Source organism: Apodemus sylvaticus, chromosome 13 (genome assembly GCF_947179515.1).
Source record: "Apodemus sylvaticus chromosome 13, mApoSyl1.1, whole genome shotgun sequence".
NCBI classification, from domain to species: domain Eukaryota; kingdom Metazoa; phylum Chordata; class Mammalia; order Rodentia; family Muridae; genus Apodemus; species Apodemus sylvaticus.
In genome coordinates this window covers 94,764,092-94,787,922 of record NC_067484.1, presented here as the reverse complement: position 1 = coordinate 94,787,922, position 23,831 = coordinate 94,764,092, and the positions used below count along the sequence as shown (strand labels likewise).

Genomic DNA, 23,831 nt, shown 5'->3' with positions numbered 1-23,831 from the left:
CATTTTAGAGTTTATTGCTGTCTCTTCACTTCTGTAGCTCTTCCAACACTTTTTGCAGTCAATTTGCTATATTAAATTTCTGCTGTTTGACTATTTAGGAGTGATTTTAATTTTCAAAAGTGAACATCATTTTTTTCTCTCTCTCTCAAGTAGGTGGACCTGAGTTCTAGATGATAAACTGCAGCATTTGGTGTTAGGACCTTAAGAGTTCTGGTCCTCTATCTTCTCCATCTCTCCATTATCCATCTTAGGGGACAGTGGATGAACAGCATGAAACCCTGAATCACCATGTGGAGCAAAGCATTCACTTGCTTCAGCCTACAGAATGCTTTGAATAAAGGGATGTGCAGTCATGCCCAGCAAGGACTGATTTATTTAACCTGCAGTTGAAGAGAAGAAATCTCTTAAGTTTTAAATGGTGCCAATTTCCAAAAAAATGGGAAATAAACTTATGTATGTATTATAAACATGACAGACCCATACATGATATAATAACTTCCATGATGAATCATATCGATTTTTGAAGGTACCAAGGTAAATACCTAGGGATGCAGGAGTAATCTAAGTTGAGAGAAAAGAGCATGAAAACTTGTTTAGAGATTTAAACAACCATTTTATAATGTCTATTTTATAGGGAAACATGCATAATGTAGAATATAGCATTTTCTTAAGGGAGTTTGAGGCTAACCTAGACTACATGAGATCATGTCCAATATATACAAAGAACTCGGGAAGTTACACTCCCGAGAAACAAATAACCCTATTCAAAAATGGGGAGCAGAGTTAAAAGGAGAATCCCCAACTGAGGAATATCAAATGGCAGAGAAGTACCTAAAGAAATGTTTGACATTCTTAGTCTTCAGGGAAATGCAAATCAAAACAATCCTGAGATTCCACCTCACACCAGTCAGAATGGCTAAGATCAAAAACTCAGGTGACGACAGATACTGGAGAAACACTTCTCCACTGTTGGTGAGATTGCAAGATGGTATGACCACTCTGGAAAGCAGTCTGTGGTTCCTCAGAAAATTGGACATAGTACTATGTGAGGACCCAGCTATACCATTCCTGGGAATATACCCAGAAGATGCTCCAACATGTAATAAGGACACATGCTCCACTATGTTCAAAGCAGCCTAATTTATAATAGTCAGAAGATGGAAAGAACCCAGATGTCCCTCAACAGAGGAATGGATGCAGAAAATGTAGTACATTTACACAATGAAGTACTACTCAGCTATTAAAAACAATGAATTCATGAAATTCTTAGGCAAATGGATGGAACTAGAAAGTATCATCCTGAGTGAGGTAACCCAATCACAAAAGAACACACTGATATGTACTTACTGATAAGAGGATATTAGCCCAAAAGCTCGGAATACCCAAGATACAATTCATAGACCACATGAAGCTCAAGAAGGAAGACCAAAGTGTGGATGCTTCAGTCCTTTTTAGAAGAGTCCTTCTTAGAAGAGGAAAGTGTGGAGTAGAGACTGAAGGAATGACCATCCAGAGTCTGCCCCACCTGGGGATCCATCCCATATACAGTCACCAAACCCAGAGACTATTGTGGATACCAAGAAATGCTTGCTGACAAGAACCTGATATAGCTGTCTCCTGAGAGGCTCTGCCAGAGCCTGACAATAAAGAAGTAGATGCTTACATCCAACCACTGGACTGAGCAGGGGGGGGGGGGGGTCCCAGTGGAGCAGTTAGAGAAAGGACTAAAGGAGCTGAAGGAATTTGCAACCCCACAGGAAGAACAACAATATCAACCAACCAGGCGCCCCCAGAGATCCCAGGACTAAACCACCAACCAAAAAGTACACATGGAGGGACCCATGGCTCTAGCTGCATATGCAGCAGAGGATGGCCTTCTCGGGTGTCATTGGGAGGAGAGGCCCTTGGTCCTGTGAAGGCTCGATGCCCCAGTGTAGTGGAATGGCAGGGCAGGGAGGCAGGAGTGGTTGGGTGGGTGGGGGAGCCCCCTCATAGAAGCAGGGAGATAGGGGATGTGATAAGTAGCTTCCAGAGGGGAAACCAGGAAAAGGGGATAACATTTGAAATGTAAATAAATAGAATATTCAATAAAAAAGCCACTCTCCCCTAAAGACACCCATTAACTTAAGATTACCTCTTAAATGCCTTTTCAATTTAAGAAAATGCAGCTATTCATTTAAGGTAAAGTAAAATTCTTTATTTTATCTGTTTGTTTTTTGAGACATAGTCTCACTATGTAGCCCAGCCTGCCCACAGATTTACCATCTACTTGCCATAGTTTCCCAATGTTGCATTTCAAATGTGTACAGATGTTTGGAAAATAAAATGCTGAAATTAAAACGTTGTATGGTTACCTGGGCGTGGCGGTGCAAGCTGAGAGCCGAGGCAGCAAGTCTCCAGGTTAACACCAGATTGAAGTATGTAGAGAAATTCTGCTTCAAACAAAATCCCTGGCATTAAAAGTAAAAGTCCAGAGTCTGGGAGTGTAACTGTAACTCAGTGGTAGAACATTTATGTACTTAACATGAGAAAGACCCTAGGTTCCACCCCATCACCCTCTTCCAAAAACCAATTTAAATATGTCATTAGATGTAATCATAATATGAAGAGTGGAGTCTGCTTATTATCCTGTGCAGTAAGTCCAGGCACAACTTTCAGAAGGCTTAAAAACAGGATACCAGTCACCAATTGTGGTTTAAAATGTTTGAAGAATACAAGGAACTTTTAATCTGTGCTGTCATATGCCCTATTCCCACTCCCTTTAGAAAAGAAGCCTAAAAGAGTATGCAATCCTCAATTCACACCCAGGGAATCATTAACTCTGACTTTAGCAGAACAGTAACCTGCTCTCATCCTCCTCACTCTTCCTTTAGCCCAGCCCTTCTTCCTCATAGCCAATGGGAAGCACCGTACCATCCGCAGTCACTCCAGGGACCCACCCTTCATTGCTCCAGACAGAGGCGGAGGCGGAGCTTTCAGCCTCCGTGGGCCCGACTGCGCGCGTGCGCACTCCTTCAGCGTCCAGGGGACGCTTAGGGATCCGTTTCCTGCCCCCTTTTCCTGGATCGCGCGACTCCCCCAAACCCTCTCACCCTGTTGTCGCTGAGGAGCACCTCGCAGTCCCTCGCGAGGCGCCGCTCGGGCCTGGACGCGGCGGTACCCGGATGTGGAGCCGCTCTCGCCCGGCGGGGACTCGGTGGCGGGGCGGAGCGCGGCGGCGTGCGCGGGGGCTGAGGGAAGCGGGCCCCGGGGCCCCGGCGCCGGCCGCTCGCCGGCCGCTAGCGCCGCTGCCCGTCTCGGAGCCGGCTCCCGGGCGCCCAGGCCCGAGTGAGCGGCCGGGGGCCGCTGAGGGCCGGCGGCTCGCCTGGCCACCCGCTGCGTTCGCCGCCGCGCCCGGGCGAGCCTCCCCCGGCCCTCCGCGCTCCCGGCCGGGGGAGAGCGAGGTTTGCTGGCGGCCGTCGCTGTAGCCCGGCCGGGGAGTCCGGGGCAAGCGGCAGAGCCCCCGCCCACGGCCGCTCGCCCTTGGCCTGCAATCCGCCGCCTGCGAGCCTCCGCGGGCCGGCCTCCAATCGGAGCGGGGGCCACGACGGCCACGGCCCGGCCGGGGTGAAGGGCTCCTCGGGGACCGCGCCACCGCCGCCCCGGTGAGTCGGCCCCACGGCCCGCGGGCCTCGCTGCCGCCCCCGCCGGCGTCCAGAGTGCGGCCTGGTCCCAGCTCTCTCACGGCTCCCCCGCCTGCGGCGGCGCCCACCGTCCGGGCCCCAATGAGTAACTCCCGCAACAACCGAGTGATGGTGGAGGGGGTCGGCGCCCGCGTAGTGCGCGGCCCGGACTGGAAGTGGGGCAAGCAGGACGGTGGGGAGGGCCATGTAGGCACTGTGCGGAGCTTCGAGAGCCCGGAGGAGGTCGTGGTGGTGTGGGACAACGGCACGGCCGCCAACTACCGCTGCTCCGGGGCCTACGACCTGCGCATTCTGGACAGCGCGCCCACCGGTAAGCAGGGCCAGCGGGCCTGGGGTACACGGGTTGGAGGAAGGGGCGAGGGAAGCCATGGGACGGTTGCCTTGCTGTGTAGTGCCCAGTTACGGGGAATAGTGTCCAGTTACGGGGAGTTTGAGGTTCCAAACCCGGTAAACAACTTGCAGAATAGGACATCCTCCCCAATCCACAGAATGACCATTACCAGGATGCTTTCAAGTTTCCTAGATGAAAACGTTGCAGACAACAGATTTCCTCCTGTTCTAGGGCAGGGGCCGGAGACGCTGTCTAATAAGCACTGACATTAATCAGCTACCAAGTGATAAACTGTCTAATGGGAGGCTTGCCTTGCCATATGGTGTGGAGTTGCTCGGGGATATCCGCCTCTTGGTGCCTTTGCTTTGTTGAGCTAGCCTTTTTTCTTCCTGCCTGTGACACAGAATGACTTAAGAGTTTAGTTGGTAAATACTATTTGAGACTTGAAAATGTATTTCATAGAAATTGTTTAATTATATATCTTTGTAGTAATGGGCAGTGTGAGCTGGTGTGTGTGTGTGTGTGTATGTGTGTATGATTACACGCGCGCATGTGTGTGACTTTTTCCAAGAGAAGGACAGACATAGGAAACGCTGTTCTTTTTCTCTGTTTAGCATCCTGTCCCAATACCATATTAAAATTCTACATATTTATCCTGAGAGTTAGTGATATTCTTGGCTTACCCCATTATAGGCGTCTGTGAGTTATTGATACTATGGTTTTATATGACAAACATGAGTTGCTCCCACAGAATAAAAACAACTTATTTCAGTCTACTTTCACTTAGATCTATTCTTGATAACTGCATTCATTTAAAAAGTTCATATCGAACTTATATTACGTTTCATAATTTCTAAATAAAATGTTACTAAGATAATTAATTCGGCAAAGCCTAAATCTTGAATTGGATAGTTACTGCTACCAGCAGAAAGAAAGTTACCACGAGCTAACTCAGTTTTGAACTCGCAATTTATAAAATTTTGTTTAATTTTTAAAGAGAAGGTCTTGGACTACTGTGTTATTGAGGCTGGCTCTGCACTCCTAATCCTGCTGCTACAACCTCCCCAAATGCTGGGTTACAGACATGGGTCACCAGACCCAGCTGGAAATCGTGTTTATTTTAGCTAGTTGGATGTGTGTGAATAACTCAAAAGGCCACTGTTACCTGTTTCTTGTGTATTTTTACAGTTTCAGGCACAGATGCGAATGTACTGAAAATACAAATCTCCTTAAATGCAAATAGCAATAAACTGTATTTAGTCTTCTACACTTGTATGTGCGCCTGCACATGTATGTCTGTGAATATGGGGTGGGTATACATCTGGGTGTGCAAGTGTGTGAAGTGAGTATCAGGTATACATCTGGGTATGCAAGTATGTGGAGGTCAGATGTGTGGTGTCTGCTTTGCTTTTTGAGGCAGGCTTACTCACAGAAACTGCAGCTGCCTTGGGGGTCTTCATGTTTTTGTACCCCCAGCTCTGGGATTACAGGCACATATGGGAGTCCTGCCCGGCAGTTTTTTGGCACAGATACTGAGGATTGCATTGGACTGAGCCATCTCCCCAGCCACCTTCTGCACTTTACTGACTTCATCTTATAATTCATATTGGTGATCATTCCATGTTTGTTTCCCTGTGTAGGTTTACTTTATTCTTTATAGGTGACTGGATGCAGAGATGTACTTTCCCAGTAGTATATTGATAGGTGATTACATCTTAGGTTTTACAGTGATGAAGTAGATGAATCCTACAATACCTTTGTGCATATATGCTACTTCTGCAGAATTGGAATTGCCTCACCTAAGTGAGGCACATATTTAATATTCTCATAGATATTGACTGATTGCCTGCAAAGATATTTGACCAGTTTATACTCCCAACAATTGTAAGTTTATTTATGCATACTTTAAAGTTTTGTTTTTATACTAGTTCAGTTAGGAGTCTGACCATAGTATCATTATTTGGAGGAATTTTTAGGATCAGTGATTGTAGGTTTTTGGAGAAATTTAAGTGTCTTTCTAGAGTAGAGGTATTTTTATCTCCACACGTTTATCATTTTCTATGTGGTGAGAACCTTTAAAATGTGTTTTTACAGCACATTGTTATTTTGATATCCTCCCATGCAGCTGAGTCAGAGCTTATTTCTTCTCCTATGTCATGATTTTTCAAGGGCTGTCAACATTGGCTCATGTTCTGTAGTATGGAGTCCATATTTTGTATTGATACACTTAGTATAAAGGCATGTGTTTTTAAGAAGTAACTATCAGAGCCTTTGTTTACTTCAGGATAATCTAACATTATCTAATAGGAAGCAGCTCTTGTTTGGCTGATTTCTTTTGAAAATACTGTTTTGGTGCTGGGGATTGTATGACAGATACATTTTAGCTCTTAACCATTTAAAAACACTTCTGCATGCTGGTTATGTAGTCTTCACATAGAATGCTTGTTGGAATGTTCCTGAGGTTTAATTTTCATCCATTAAATGTTTTTTGAAGTATTAAACAAACATAAGCTTTAGCTCTGGTTTTATCCCTAAACTTTATAATGCTGCTTTTGTTTTGCTTCAAAATATTGAATGAATGATGTCCATTGACATTTTGCTACATTCTGTAAGATTTATTCTGTTGTTATATTCTGTACTTCATAGTTATATACATAATAGTGGATATGGTAAAATTCTGCTTTCACCTTGAAGTAATTTTGGCTTACAAAAATATTGTAAACCAGTAAGATTTTTCTTGGTTTCACTTTTCTCTTTTAGAGTTCTTTAACTTTGGGCCATGTTCTCATTCTTTGTTTTTCAGAGGTACCAGCCACAAATCATGTAGATTGTCCCTCAAACTGAGTTGTCTAATGTTTCCTCATGGTTAAATATGGGTTGGGTTTTGTGGCAACACTCTGATAGAAATAGTGGCAGCCTTTTCAGTGCCCTGCATCAGGAGATGCATAATCCATGGTCTCAATACTATCAATTTAGCCCCTCTTCACTTCCTAGGACTTCTATATTATCAGTGCAAAATAAAATTAATATGAAAGATTTGAATAAGATGTTTCATATTATCATTCCACCTTTGGCCACATGAAGCCTACAAAGATGCCTTTCCTAGGGCTGTTCAAGAACGAATTACTGCCCTAAGAGACTTTGTCACTGAATAGTTTTGTGTAAAAATGTTCACAGTAGTGTTGGTTATATGTAAAAGCAAAAGTTAGAAAAAAAACTTTGAAAATATATAAATAGAATTAATAATAGTAATAGTAGTAGTAATAAATGAGAGAACTGTACATATTTGAGCAGTGACATACTAAAAGTGTAGGAGAGATAGTAAGGGAACAAAATTGTAAAATGTTGGAGTTGAGGATATGCCTTAGTGGAGGGGGGGCATTTGTTAGCAGCCCTGGGTTTGATCATCTTGAAGGAAAAAAAAAGGCCCTCTGATATGTTAAAGTACTACTATGAATTAGAGTATTTTTAAAATTATGTTGTGCATGTGTGTGTGTGTGTGGGGGGGGGGAAGCTGTGTGTTCTGTAGTAGGAGTGGCAGTTCTCTCTTTCTACTATATGGGTTCTGGGAATCAAATCTGCGGATTAGATTGTCAGGCTTTGAGAGAAGGCATTTTTATCTGTCATCTTTCCGGCTCTGCTGCAGTGTGCAGAATTTATGTTCTAGGCTAGTCAAACTTAAGGAAGAGGAACATTTGGTAGAAATTTGTATAATGTAACTTGGGTCTTAAGAGATACATTTGGGTAATTTGAAGTCACCACGAAGATTGTGGAAATACATGGGTTATTAGTTTGGGGTTGTGAAGTTGATGGTCAGGTAGGTATAGTTGATTCTGTATCTTTTAAGTACTAGTTTTAGACAATTTGGGGAGAAGTATATTTTTACTTAAGATTTGTCTTGTCATCATTTGAGTGCAGTACTGTATCATTACCAAGGAGCATGGAGAACATGAATTAGGATTTTCTAGAGTTGCCTTTCTTATTGTATGTGTAAAAAAGGTGATGGTTAGGAAAGTCAGATGCATTCAAACTCCTCCATTCATTGTTAGCCCAGGATGATGTGTGTGTGTGTGTGTGTGTGTGTGTGTGTGTATTTGTGTCTTGTTCTACAGTGTTCTAAGAATGTTTCTCAGGTTCCATGTGAAAGACCCCATAGGTGTTTGTAATCAGGTATGGGTTTTAAGCTGCTAACCTAGGATTAAAAGAAAGAAATCTTTAGGTTTTTCTTTTCTGAGATTCTCTTCTGGTCCATTTTTAGAACTATAGTAGAAAAGTATATTGTCAAGTGGGCAGAGCCTTAGGAGAAAACAGAGGTTAAAGAATAGTGAAGAAGATGCCAGACCAGGAGTGGGTGGGTGTGAAATACAGTTGAGATTGCTGCTTAGTAATAGTTATCATCTGCAAAGGAAGTTGATTTTCCTATAGATGTTGACTGTTTAAAACATGACTTTATATCTGTCTTCTAAAACAATGTTTTAAGTGAAAGTCCAGCTAAATTTTGGGGGGGAGGATGTTGGAAGGTTAGGGGTGGAGCCCAGAGTCTTTAGTAATTTAAGCATGTTCTCTTACTATGACTGTCCTTGTATTAGATTGTGCCTTAGTTGGATGGAGGACTTAAGTCTGTTTAGTAGACCTTACATTAATATTTCTTTTCCTTTTTAAAAAAGATTTATTTATTTATTATATGTAAGTACACTGTAGCTGTCTTCAAACACCCCAGAAGAGGGCATCAGATCTCATTACAGATGGTTGTGAGCCACCATGTGGTTGCTGGGATTTGAACTCAGGACCTATGGAAGAGCATTCAGTGCTCTTAACCACTGAGCCATCGCTCCAGCCCTTCATTAATATTTCTGAGTGGCAGATAGCATATAGATCACACTGGGATCATTTAGAATGCAGATTCCAACTCAGCATTTCTGATTCTGCAAGAACCAGTCTCCCCCTCTCTTTTCTATCTCCCCTGCCCCTTTTCTTTCTGTGTATGTGTGTGCATGTGCCTATTTAACACAATTGTGAGTGACAGTACAGATAAACATTTCCCCTTTATTCCCTTCCCTGTTTATAGTATAGTAGTTTAGAAATGATCACCACCTAATTCTTTCACTAAAAGGAAATTGATTATAAGATTAAAAAAATTAGAAATGAAATTTGTGGTATATTATAAATTGAACAGCACTCTTTTATATTTTTATTTGTATTTCCTTTTATAATGGTATTAGCTGGTTATTTAAAAATGCATTCTGTAACAAGCATTTGTAGTTTGTTTGTTTGTTTGTTTGTTTTTTTTTTTTTTTTTTTTTTTTTTTTTTTTTTTTTTTTTTTTTTTTTGTTTGTTTGTTTGTTTTTTTCGAGACAGGGTTTCTCTGTGTAGTTCTGGCTGTCCTGGAACTCACTCTGTAGACCAGGCTAGCCTCGAACTCAGAAATCCACCTGTCTCTGCTTCCCAAGTGCTGGGATTATAGGCGTGAGCCACCACCGCCCAGCTGTTTGTTTGTTTTTTAAAGCTACACATAATTCTGTTTTTTTTGGGGGGGGAGCGGGGATCGAGACATGGTTTCTCTATATAGCCCTGGCTGTCCTGGAACTCACTCTGTAGACCAGGCTGGCCTCAAACTTAGAAATCTGCCTGCTTCTGTCTCCCACGTGCTGGGATTAAAGGTGTAGCACTTTTTTTTTCTGCTTGAGATTTTATTGGGTAGTTGTCCCTTGATATTTTTAGAGGATTGGTTCTAGGATCCCTTATTGTTTCCAGAATCCAAGGGCTCTCAAGTCCCTTCATAAAACGGCATAATTTTGCATATAAATTATGAGTATCCTGTTTAAGTCATGTTTGGATATTATGCCTTGCAATGTAAAGCTGTGCATATGGTAGTTATGCTGTGTTACTTAGAGAATAATGACAAGGGGAAAATTTGTGCTTGTTCAGTACACTTGCATTTTAGCTTTCCTGATATTTGAAAAAAAATTTGAAAATTATTGTATTTTATGTATGTAGGTGTTTTGCCTACATGTACGTCTGTGTATCACTTGCATTCCTGGTGCCCATGGTGGCCAGAAGAGGGTGTTGGCTCCTGAAAACTGGTGTTCTAGATAGTTGTGTACTGCTGTGTGGATGCTAGGACTTGAACTTTGTAGACTAGGCAGGCCTTCCTGAGACTGAAAGTGTGCACAGTCACCACCTGGCAACATAATATAATTAAAAAAAAAAATCTTTTTAAGGAAGGGTTTATACAATCCGTCATGGTAGCAGGAATGTGACATGGCTGGTCACATGACATTTGCATTCAGGAAGCAGAGAGTTGAATATGTTTTCCTGAAAAAAAATTAAAACACTCTTTTATGTATTATATCTTGATCATGTTTTCCCCCTTTTCAAGCTCCTCTCAGATCCTTCCCACCTTCCCACCCAACTTTATGATCTTTCTCTCTTTCAAAACAAAAACATATAAAAAACCCTTCACAAAACCAGAAATTGAAACAAACAAGCAAAAACCCAGTAAGACCAAAAATGTCCAAACAAAAGTGAAACAAAAAGTCCACAAAACAAAACTATGGAGTCTGTCTCCCCACCACCCCCATGGGGCCAGTCTTGGTGTATAGTTGCTATAACCAGTTATACTCCATTGGAGAAAACTTTTTTTTTTTTTTTTTTTTGTCTTTTGCCAGTGGGTATCAGTTGCAAATAGTGTCTTGTCATTGACCTAGGGTCCCATGAACTTCCTCCCCCAAACATACAAAACAAGGTATTGGAAGGCTATTGGCTGCTCTCCACAACTGATGGTAGGGCCCTATTGCTGAAGACAACGATTACTTATGTCATTGGACATGGAAAATTTGATCTGGTATCTAACTAGAAAAGTACTTGAATCCTACTGGAGGAGATAAGTAGGCATCAGTTTCATCCAGCTGCAAACCCCATGACTTATTACAGAGATCTGCACACAAGATGAACTGGTGCAGTAGTGGCACAAAGGTTATGGGAGTAACCAACCACTGTCTAATTGGATTTAAGGCCTGCTCTACAGGATGGAACTCATAACTGACACCGACCAGATGGGTCACAGGCCTATTACTGTTATTTTGTTGAAGGAAATTAGCAATCAGCTCCTAATGACAAACTGCTATACCCATTGATAAGTGCCTCACTCAGTCTGTATCGAAGAAGCTTCTTCTTGCAGTTAGATGGAAACTAACACAGAGATCCACGATTGGACAGTGTGCAGAGAGTGGAGTCTTTGAGCACTCAGTCAATCTAAATGGGATGTTTTTGTCAAACAGCTCACTTAAAGGCTCAGGGATCAATGTGGAAGAGGAGTCAGAAAGATTAGAGGTGATCTACTGATCACAGACAGAACAGGACTGATGCTCATATGAATTCAGAGAGAATGTCAGCTTGGACAGGGTTCGAGCCAGATGATGTCCCAGCACTGAGAGAGGAAAGTGGACATGGGGTCCCACTCATAATCTTTCCTGATAGTTTTAATTCATGGTTGATTGGATTTGTGAATCCATGTTTACCCCACTGTTAACACTTTTTCTGTTATATGTGTTTTCTGTTTGAGTTGCAAATAATTTAATGTGTTTGTTATGGCAAATAGATGGTTATTTTAATGCATTAAATTTACGCACTTGCAGAGAAACACTGCTGCTTTGCTCTCCCTTGTAAGCAAAGCATATGCACCTATTCTCTAGCTTTCTTTTTTTCTGTACTTTGACATCTTTCTAGGTTGGCAGGTAGACATTGGTCTTTTTAAGTAGATACATGCATTTAATAGTTCAGAGTGTTTACTTAACTGCTCCCCTTATATTACTTCCTTTTATTCTGATGTTGTAAACAGTGCTTAGTACGCATCTTAAAATACTGGTTAGTTGTATGTTAATTTGTTATAGGAATTCTGTTTTCACTGATTTTTGTCAATCTTGGTCTTTTGAGAAGCTAGTTTATAGGTATTGGTGATCAATGAATTTCTTATTTGATCACTGCTACTGTATTCCTTCTTGTGTCTCATTTTTCTGAAGAGTTGGAAAATTTTATTTTTCATGTTATATTTTTGATGTCTATTATTTAATTGACTGAAAATTGTCAGCTTATTCCTCCTTTCCATTGCTGTGATTTTGTGGAAATAATCAGGAAAATTAGTTCTAAATTGTGTTTTCCTTCCCATAAATAAACAAATAATTTTTTAAAGGTCTTTCTATGAAGCCTTGGCCTGGAAGTCACTATATAGACTAGGCTGCCTCTACTTCCTGAATATGATCCTTTTAATGCTTTAGAATTTACTCTTATGATGACATTATAGTATGGGTTATAGTTTAGTGGTAGAATGTGTGCTTATCATGATAAAGTTCAGGTTTTAACTCCTAACACCAACAGAACAAAACAGACAACCTCAACAAACAACAAAAGCATTAAACTTTACAGTTAATTACTGATAATTAGCTTTAGCTGGTCCTAGTGGCATATGCCTATATTCCTGGCTACTCTGGAGATTGAGGCAAAAGTTTTATTTAATTAAACCTTGGGATTGACTGTCAGCTGGGCATCGTAGCAACAAACCATCTCCACAAATAAACAAAAATGAAGTTTTAGTATTTAAAAGTATTACTGTCTTGCATTTCATATCTTCCCCCCCTTTTTTTTTTGGAAAAATTCTTTCACCTTTTAAAAAGAAAGAGTAAATACTTTGAATACTTACAGATCCAAAACTTGGTTTATATTATTGCATTATTCTACCCACTCTTAAACCTGAACTATAATTCTAGGCTCAAACCCTTTCCTCTCAAAACTGCCTTCCATTAATTTCTAGCATTTACTGTTGAAGATAAAAAATACTAATGTAAACTAGTAGTATATAGTGTGATTATTGATTAACTTGATGAAATACTGCTAGACCTTATTGACTTTGTATGTGTATGCATACACATGTAGCAGATAGCTTACTATATGGAATTACTTCATATGAGCCATCAGGTCCTGGATCTTGAGCTGGCTAGCCTTTACTATCAGGATCGTACTGGGTCCTTAATTTTTCATTTATCTGTGTTCCAGATATATTAATTCAAAATCTCAGTTATACTAGATGTTTGAAAGGTTTCTCAGTGCTCTAGGATTGGCAGAGTTAACCTCATCAGTGCTCATGGGTTGGCAGAATTACTATGAAAACAGTTTTCTTACCAAAAACAATCTACAGGTTAGACGCATTTTCATCAAAATTCCAAAAGCATTCTTCGTTTAAAAAAAAAACAAAACAAAACCCTAAAATTCATATGGGAGCATGAAGAGCTTTCTATAGTAAAACAATCCTAAGTAGGAAGTACAGTGCCAAAGGTTATCACAGCACCTGATCTCAGTTTTAACCGAGCATAGCAGCAGAACTAACGTGCTACACAGAAGCAGACACACTGACCAGTGGAGAATAGAGACAAACTCACACAGCTGCGGCCATGTGGACATCCACACATGAAAGAACGAAACTAAATCTTACCCAAGTGTAAGCAAGTTTACAATGATACATATATGTGTGAAAATGTCCTAGGAAAACATAGTAGTGGATACAGTAGCTAGAACTGACAGAAGGAAAACCAAAATCATACCCTACCTACCCTTGAAGCCTGCATTTTGGCTGAAAATTTTGGCTAAGATATTAGATAGTATATTCTATTGTTTTATGAAGAAAACTGTTCCTATAGTACTTATATTTTTATGTGTGGTGAGGGAACAATAAAGATCATTATGGGATGTGGATGTAACCTGCAGTTAAAGAAGACTTACTATATTTCTTTTCTATCCTATTTACCAGGTAAGTGAAGAATTAGAGTATACATGTGTGTGTTTAGGATTATGTGCTCAGTGTGGGTAAAGAGCACAAACTCATCAGGCACATTTAAAAAAAAAAAAAGACAGGCTTTCTCTACTGCCTTGGGACTTGTGAAGTAGGTTAGCTAGCTGTCCAGGGCTCTGTTGGCCTCTCCTTGTCTCTACCTGTAGCTCTGGGATTACAAATGTGCACTACTGTGCCATTTTAATTTTTTGTTAATGTGGGTGCAGGGATGAAGGATTCAAGTTCTTTACCCCCCCTCCACTCCCTTTTCTAGACAGGGTTTCTCTTTGTAGTCCTGGCTGTCCTAGAACTCATTCTGTAGACCAGGCTGGACTTGAACTCAGAGATTCCCCCTGCCTCTGCCTTCTGAGTTATGGGATTAGAAGTGTACACCACCACTGCCAGACCAAATTCAAGTTCTTGCTGAATGAGCTATATTATTGGTCATTTCTTACAAACTATTTGAAGCATTTGTTATTTGAATTTTAAATAACTCAACTAAAAAAAAATTCCCTGAATCCAAAATAAAGTAAAAATTAATTTAGGATACAGGTATGAAAGTTTGAGGGTTTCAAAACCCTCAAAAGTTTCAGCACTACAAACTATATATGGGCAGGTTGTGGAGGCATGCATCTGATGTCATGGGAAGACTGTGAGTGAGGTTGGGGCCAGCTTGGACTACACAGTCAGTTCCAGGCTAGTTTGAGCTGCCTATGAAGCCTGCCATCATTCCCCTCATCTTAAATACCAGTTTCACATTGCTTTATCTGGTTTCTTAAGATGGGACAGTGTTTTCATATTTATTGTCAGACTTTACCTGTACCTAGGAGGGGTAGATTAAAATAGGTATACTTTAAGAAAAAGATTTAGGAAAAAAAAAAAAGAGCTGGACAGTGGTGGAGCTCACCTTTAATCCCAGCACTTGGGAGTCAGAGGCAGGCGGATTTCTGAGTTCGAGGCCACCCTGGTCTACAGAGTGAGTTCTAGGACAGCCAGGGCTACATAGAGAAAACCTGTCTCTAGGGGGGAAAAAAAGGAAAGAAAAGATCTAGGTGATTACCCTTCACCTTTCATTGCAGAAAGACATGCAGTTTTAGAATACTGTTGTTTTGTAAAAGAGAAATGTGGAACTCATCTTTAGTTTTGGCCCGTTCGGTCATTTATCTCAATTATTTTGGAAACTTGCCTAAATAGGGGCCCAGAAGTTACAGCATGTGCTAGTGTGCCAGAGGTGCACTGCTGACAGGGCCCTTTTAAAGCCCTCCTTCACGCTCTCAGGGGCAGCCGTGACTGATTGAGTTAGCTGACTAATTTACAATTAATAAAACTTAATTTTACTCTTAGATTTTTGGGGGGGGGCAGAGGAAGTAAATATAAAAGTGAGAGTTGGTTTGTTTTGAGATGAACTTTCCTCATGGAGTACAGTCTGGCTTTTGATTTTGCTGATCGTTTTCCTGATTCCTGGGGTTATGGGCACATGCCACTACTTGTGCAGCTCAAAAGTTGTTTTACTGGACTTATACCAGTTCTTGGGATGGATGGGATTCGTTTATTTCCTTTGGGATTGTAGAACAAGCTGTATGGTCTGTTTGCCTCATAACACTTAACACCATGAGATTCACAGGAGCATTCTGTAACACATACATAAAATTCTGTAGTGAAATATATGTATAACCCAAGGGGAACAGCTATTACCTAGTCTATGTAGCCTCTTGATAGCTTAGGTCATGGCTTACCATGCATGAGTTTGTTGCTATGTTTTTTAAAGTGTTTTGGTTTTTGGAATTACACATAAGAAACTGGCTGTCTCTCCTCTAGAGTCCCCTCCCCACAATGCTCTCACACTTCTGACAGAGTGGCTGTCTGGGTTGTGCAGGGAAGTCTCTCTTCAGATTCAAGGCCCCAGCATGCTGTCTGGTATGATTTCTCCTGCTTGCTCTCCTGATATAAGGCCCAATCAATTGGGCACCCTCCCATGGTTGTGGAGCTCACTTTCCTAGTAAAACTCATTTTGAAGGTGGAAAGAGTGTGGGTATGCCACCCTGAATTTCCCAAGCTTGTCTTCTGTAGACCTGGGGCATGCTTCTCACTTTGAAACTGAACAAGCAGGAACTGTGTACTATAGGTGCCTGTGGAGACAGTTCTTTGTCCTCCTAGAGCAGTGGCTCTCAACCTTCCTGATACTATGGCTTTTTAAAACACAGTTCCTCATGTTGTGGTGACCTCAACCATAAAATTATTCTCATTGCTATGTCATAACTGCAATTTTCTACTGTTATGAATTGTAAATATCTGATGTGTGACCCCTGTGAAAGGGTTAACTCCCAAAGGGGTCTTGACCCACAGATTGAGAACTGCTGTCTTAGACCATGTCTTTACCCATGTTCTTAAGTATGTCCCCACACTGCTGTCTTGTGCAGACAGGGTTACAGGGATTGAATTATGTCTTTAGAGGAACTAGGAACACAGAAGCGTTTTCACCATTGTACTCTATAGATTGTAATTTTGGAATAAACAGGTTTTTGTGAAATAGTCACGTTCTTGTATTACCTTTAAAACGCCCTCCACCCCCCACCCCAGTGCAGAACCCAGTTCTAGTTTAGTGTGTAAATGAACTTCTGGGATATAACCACTTAAGGTGGACTTTAAATAAGTGGAGGAGATAATGTCATAAAGTGCAAATAGCAGAGTGTAGATGTCCCTTCCTCTCCTCCTCCTCGTCATCTTTTTTAAAGTGTCTTTACCTTTGTACTTACTTTGTTCAGACTAATTTAAGTTATCAGAACACACATGAGATATTCTAGGGCTGGGTTTATTTTTTATTTTCTTTATGTTCATTTATTTTGTGTGTGTTTATGTGTATTTGTGTGTATGGGCCACAGCACACATGTAGACTTAAGAGGGCAACTTGGAGAAGTTGGTTCTTTCCTTCTGACCCTCAGGTCCTGGGGATGGAACTCAAACCATCAGACTTGCAGAAAGCACATTTAGTTCACTCTTTGTACTGTTTTACCAGAATCATAGGGCTAACTTGGTGATTTTGCTTTTTAAAAACAAGTGGAGTAGAAGCCTATTTATTTATTTATTTATTTATTTATTTATTTATTTTGATTTAGGAGAATCATGTGGGAGTTTTTCAGGGCTAGTGACAGAAAATTACAATTGACAACTCTTAGTATTTTGTATTATGGTGCTTAGGCGTCCCTTTCCTTAGGAAGCAATAGAAAATGAAAAACCTTGGGATTTAGAGGATAAGATTGTTGTTTCTGGGTTTTTTGTTTTGTTTTGTTTTGTTTTTTGGGGGGGGTATTATCTATTTTTTAAATTTTTTTTATTTTTTATTTTCTATATTCTTTGTTTACATTCCAAATGATTTCCCCTTTCCCAGTTCCCCCCTCCTCATATATCCCATAAGCCTTCTTCTCTCCACCCATTCTCCAATCACTTCCCTCCTTTTTCTCTGTCCTGGTACTCCCCTACAATGAATGCTGGGTCAAGCCTTTCCAGGATCAGGGCCCTCTCCTTACTTCTTCAAGGGAGTCATTTGTTATGCTAATTGTGTGCTGGGTATTCAGAGCTTCTGGGCTAATTAATATCCACTTATCAGAGATTGCATTCCATGTGTATTCTTTTGTGATGGGGTTACCTCACTTAGGATGATATTTTCCAGTTCTAACCATTTGCCTAAAAATTTCATGAATTCATTGTTTTTAATTGCTGAGTAGTATTCCATTGTGTAAATATACCTCATTTTCTGTATCCATTCCTCCATTGAGGGACATCTGGGTTCTTTCCAGCTTCTGGCTATTATAAATAAGGCTGCTATGAACATAATGGAGCATGTGTCCTTATTGCATGCCGGGGAATCCTGGGTATATGCCCAGGAGAGGTATAGCAGGGTCCTCTGGAAGTGTCATGTCCAGTTTTCTGAGGAACCACCAGACTGATTTCCATAGTGGTTGTACCATCTTGCAATCCCACCAGCAGTGGAGGAGGAGTGTTCTCTTTCTCCACATCCTTGCCAACACCTGCTGTCTCCTGAGTTTTTAACCTTAGCCATTCTGACTGGTGTGAGGTGAAATCTCAGGGTTGTTTTGATCCTAGACCTCAAGCAATACTACAGAGCAATAGTGTTAAAAACTGCATGGTATTGGCATAGTGACAGGCAAGTGGACCAATGGAATAGAATTGAAGACCCAGAAATGAATCCACACACCTATGGTCACTTGATCTTCGATAAAGGAGCGGAAAACATCCAGTGGAAAAAAGATAGCCTTTTCAACAAATGGTGCTGGTTCAACTGGAGGTCAACATGCAGAAGAATGCAAATTGATCCATTCTTATCTCCTTGTACTAAGCTCAACTCCAAGTGGATCAAGGACCTCCACATAAAACCTGACACACTGAAACTAATAGAAAGGAAACTGGGGAAAACCCTTGAGGACATGGGCACAGGGGAAAAGTTCCTGAACAGAACACCAATAGCTTATGCTCTAAGATCAAGAATTGACAAATGGGACCTCATAAAATTGCAAAGTTTCTGTAAGGCAAAGGACACTGTCAAAAGGACAAAACAGCAACCAACAAATTGGGAAAAGATCTTCACCAACCCTACATCTGACAGAGGGCTAATATCCAATATATAGAAAGAACTCAAGAACTTAGACCCCAGGGAACCAAATAACACTATTAAAAAGTGGAGTACAGATCTAAACAAAGAATTTTCACCTGAAGAAATTCGGATGGCCGAGAAGCACCTTAAGAAATGCTCAACATCATTAGTCATTAGGGAAATGCAAGTCAAAACAACCCTGAGATTTCACCTCACACCAGTTGTTTCTGATTTTACAAATGAGTCTATTTGACTAGGGGGATGAGTTAACACTGATCAAGCTCTAGCCTGCTAGGCACTGGTAAGGGTTTTTTCTTAATTTTCATAAGAATGTAGGCTTCATTTTGTTGATGACAAACTAGGCAAAATTCAAATTCATCTGAAATGAATTGAGTGGGTTGACAGTTAACAAATTGTGGTTATTCAAACAAATTGTGGTCTTTACCTCTTCGGTCTTAAGTCCTAATTTTTCTTTTTTGCATACATAATAAAATTGGAGTAGGTCGGGGTGTATGCACAAGTGTTTGGTTTCTAAAAATTAAGTAATGAGTTTTGGCTTTTGAGCACAGTTATTTATTTATTTTTTAAAAGATTTATTTATTTATTTATTTATTTATTTATTTGTAAGTGTTCTGCAGTTATCTTCAGACACCAGAAGAGGGCATGAGATCCCATTACAGATAGTTGTGAGCCACCATGTGGTTGCTGAGATTTGAACTCACGACCTTACTGACTGAAGAGCAGTCGATGCTCTTAACCGTTGAGCCATCTTTCCAGACCTAGCACAGTTATTTTAATGTATTCCCCTCCTCTCCAATATCTCTCATGCAGCCTTGGAACTTGATATGTAGACTGGGCTGGCCTTGAATTCGCAGTATCCCTCTTGCCTCTGCTTCCCCAGTGTTGGGATTACAGACATGTGCCACCTTGCCAGGCTTAAACAATACAGTTCTTAATTTCACATCTTACTTTATTAAATTTTTTACTCCTTTATGACAAATGCTAAAAATAACAATTACTAGTTTCTGATTGCATGCTAGTTTGACACTTTTTCTTTTGCCTTTGCGTGGCATAGTTATAATTACTGTGTGCATTTGGAAAAGAGTAAAACAGAAGGGAATATTTATCCAGGAAAGATGATATAGCGGATTTGCAGGTTTGGTTGAGATGTTTCTACACATTTTCTTAATGTTAAACACTAGTTGGCTGGAAGTAAATGTTATATGTCTATACTATTGAAACAGATTTTACAATCTTCTAAATATTTAAAATGTATTCCTCTTGGAATTTATGTTTACTATTGCCATTTAATAATTTATATCTTGAATACAGCAGGTCGGTGGGAAATATGCCCTAGATGTTGTGCAAGGGCAGACTTTTAGAGTACTGCTTGTCAAGAGCTGAACCTTTTAATCAGTTCTGCCTGGATTCGAATGTCAGTGTGTCACCCTAGGCAAGTCACTTCTCTGAGTTTCAGTTTCTTCATAATAAAACGGGATCAATAATACATGCTTTATGGTTGTTGGGAAAGTTGAGTAAAATGTTTGTAGAGCACCAAGTTTGGTAAGATCAGTTGATACTTTATTTTATTTAGCACTTCTGAAGAGTAAGAAATGGAGACTATACTAGACAGTTGGTAGGTAATAAAGCCCTTGCCCTCGGTAAGTATTGTAATTATAGTTTGGACTTGAGTACACAATACCCAAGAAGAGCTCTCATCTTAAAGGGAATAAGAAATAGTTTATTCTGTAGCCATTTTTAGTGATCATGGCCTGGGAACACAGATTTAGGTAGTTGTAGATTTCAAATTCCAATGTGGAAGCAGTTTCAAGTTTTTACAAAGCAGAGAAAGTCATAAATCAAGACAAGTTTAAAATACATTGGTGGTTACATCAGAGAGGCAATTGTATTAAGATGGAGTTTTTCTCTAGCTTTTAGGATGTAGAAGCTAGTGGTGGTAGAAGACCAGCAGGGGTCTACTTGTCTTGTCTGCTAGTGACAAGGCCATAGTTTTGACACAGGTAGGTGAGGACCTGCAACATTGCAATCTCTCTATAGTAGTGAAATTCTAATCAGTCATTTTCTGAAGATAGAATTTCTTTTCAGGAGTTTCATTCATAGACTCTAGGTGGCTAATCCTTTCTGTAACATCTGAAAGAGTTAAAGTTTAATGAGTGTATAAGGCATAGACTCTTTGGATGATGGCAACATTTATACCTCAGAAATAAATTGTGTTTAAATAATAGTATTGACTTTTAAATTAATTTTTTTTTATGTGAGAAATCTTTTTTGTTGTTGTTTTGAGACAGGGCTTCTCTGTGTTTTTCTGGCTGTCCTGAAACTCAATATATAGACCAGGATGGTCTGCCTTTGCCTCCCGAGTGCTTGGATTAAAGGCATGTGCCATTATGTCCAGTTTGATGTTAGAAATCTTTGAATTTGGAGAGAATTTCATGGGTCACAAGGTGCCATGCTAGTTTACTGTGGGTGTTTGTTTTTATATCTGAGAATTTGTTACATAATCCTTAAGATATCTAAGATAATCAATACTACTACTATTGTGCCAACTTAGATATTTTTATCTCACTTTGAGTGTGCTTCACATACTGAACTGCTCTAGGGACTTCAGTTTATTGTCTTTTTTCTTTATAGGTTTAATATTTTATGTTAATCAATTAAGAGCTTATATTTTATTTTTATTTTTATATTATTGATTTTAACAACATGCTGTTCTGTATTTAAATATTTCCAAGAAAAAGTTGTTATCTATATAAATTCTTTGTTGTTGAACTTAAGAGAGAGACTATGAAGTGAGAACAGATGCTCATTTGAATTTGAGTAGAATGAGTCAAAGCTTTCGTCAGGCAGAGGCTGTTTAATGGTGGCAGGTGTTTCCATAAAGCATTGGGGAAAAGAGCATTGACTCTCCAGGGTAATGCGGCATGCAGCAGCAAGGAGAAAAGCACTAATGGGTTTAGCTAGGGAATTAAGGGGTTTGAAATGAAAACTCTGCTGGAGCTAACAATCTTAAAAGATCAATGAAGTATTGGCCTTGTTTAGTGCCCTTTTTTCTGCTTTAGGTTTTATTTAACCATCAGTTTTTGTTTTAAAGTCAGTTGTGTTCTCATTATAGGTCCCACAGTGACCAGCTTTGTTTACTTTTTTTTTCTTTAAATTCTCAGTGCTAGTCTGTTTCACAGCTGTTCAGTGGCTTTGTTGGCATTTGAACTGTGGGAACCAAGGAAGGATTTAGATGTGCTTTTGTGTGCACTGGTGGTTTTCCTAAAGTATTGTTTCACACCATGAATTGTAAATTGTAGAAGGTTCCTTTTTTTCTTTTTTAGCGTCAATTGTTATTGTGTGTATAAATGGGTTCTTTTAAAGAAAACCTGTATGCAGTTTATAAGCTCATGAATGTTATCATTGTACTTTGTAGAAAATGAACTTAGAGATGAAAAATATATAGATAGGATAGTAGTTGCAAACTGCTTTTCTGTTGAGTGGGGACTTGAGGATAGAATTTTCCTATTCCCTTTGTTCAGCTGCCTCATCAGCTGCACAGTAGCTGTAGTGGGTGTTGACTGGGTCAGTGCATTTTTACTCTTGGGATTGCAGACTAACTGGAGGTCTACTCTGGTCTGTTCAGAAACAACCATTTTGTGGATGTCTACTGTTACTGGTATCAGCATCCTGACATTTTGGGCCAGCTTTCCTGCAGTGAGACAGAGATTGCTGCATATGGTATGGATAATATACTGGGGAATGACAGTGTTTTCATAAGCATGACATAACTCAGTGTAAGGGTTAAAAATCTCAGCAGCAGTGGTGTGCCCTCTTACTAATGTAACTAGTTGGGAAGTTTAGATTTTGAGTTACCCAACATCTCACAATTTCATTTACCTGTCTTACTTTTCCAGGTGCTCTTAGCATTAACACATACTCAGTGTAGATTCTCTGGTAAACTGCAAAGGGCAGTTCCATAACAGGTTTTGGTAATTTTCTTTCTGGTTTGCCTATGGGGATATATTTTGTAATTTTAAAAATAAAATGTTTCATTGTGGATATTTGCAAACTAGGTAAAATATTTTACCATGGCAACATTTTATGTATTTTAAAACTGAAAAAAATGTCCTTTGTGGGTTAATTTAGTTTTTATACATGTGGCTCTATATTTTCTACATCTGTTAAGTTTTTGTCTTTATACAAATAATTGAGTATATCTGTGCCTTTAAAGGATTTAAGTGTTTTAACACATTTTGAAAGAGTCCTCAGTGGAGGTTTTTCAGTATTTGATAATTCTGGAATAGTATTTTTATTTTACTTTTGATTTTAGTTTTGATCCTTTGAGATGGAGTTTCACAGTGTAGCCTTGGCTGGTCCATAACTTGTGGGAATCTTCCTGCCTCTACCTGGTGAGTGCTGGGATTATGGTATATGTATCACATCCAACTTTGGATTATTATTTTTGATTTATGCCAGTTTCAGAAATAAAATTGCTCTTCATTGTTTTTTCCCCCTTAAATTAGAAAATAAACACCAGTATGCTTCAAATAAAAGTTTAAAGCAATTTAGAAATGTAAATAATGGAATGTGGGGGTTGGGGAGATGGCTCAGAGAGTCAAGTGTTTTGCTATGCAAACAGGAGAACCTGAGTTTGGAATCTCAGCATCAATAGAAAAAGCTGGGGAAGCCAATTTACATACATGTGCACAAATGTGTGTGTGTGTTCAGTCCACATGTGGCTTCTGTGATTTGTTTCATGCTTTAAACGTCCTCCTTAAAATTGTAACATTTGCCAGTTAACTTTTGTCCATTTTTCTTGCTCCTGTGCTGCTGGGAATCCAACCCCATGGAGCATCATAGGCAACTGCTATCTTCTACTGAGCAAGGTTACTAAACTTTTTACTACTACTTTCATGATTTTCTTTTTTTTCCCTTTTAGAATCATACTTAACTCTTTATTCTTGGTACATTGAATTGTAGGAGAACTATAATAAATACAAAATATTTTTAGCTTTCTTTGTTACAGTTACTATGGTTACCTAACAGATCATTCTCAAACCATATGCAAAGTGATTTATGTGCTGGCTCCTGTGGGTCAGGAACTTGGAAGCAGCACAAGAAATGTCTTGTGTTCACAGGTTTGAAGCTTCAGCTGCGCATCTGGTTGCAGTTAGGGATTCTTAGGTATTTCTCTATAGCTTTTTCCACCATGCACTGCAGCCAAGCTTGAGCTTTAGGCTCAGCTCTGACACCCCTGGGAGGGAGAGCAACCAGCACAGAGGGTTGGGGAGCGGCTACATCTGCTTAGGCTTTCATGACCTCACATTACAAGTGACACAGTGTTCATAGTGCAGTGTCACTGTCGGCTACTAAGAGCA

General features: G+C 40.0%; 1 protein-coding gene across 2 annotated transcripts in view; it reads left to right on the top strand.

The window, feature by feature from the left end:
* The first annotated feature begins 3,494 nt into the window (after positions 1 to 3,494).
* Positions 3,495 to 23,831, top strand: part of Mib1 (MIB E3 ubiquitin protein ligase 1) — a 101,439-nt gene continuing 81,102 nt past the window's right edge. For both annotated transcript variants that reach the window (XM_052201383.1, XM_052201382.1), the window contains exon 1: positions 3,495 to 3,993. In XM_052201383.1, the coding sequence (XP_052057343.1) occupies positions 3,765 to 3,993 (229 nt within the window). In that variant the 5' untranslated portion in view covers positions 3,495 to 3,764. The remainder of the gene's footprint in view (positions 3,994 to 23,831) is intronic.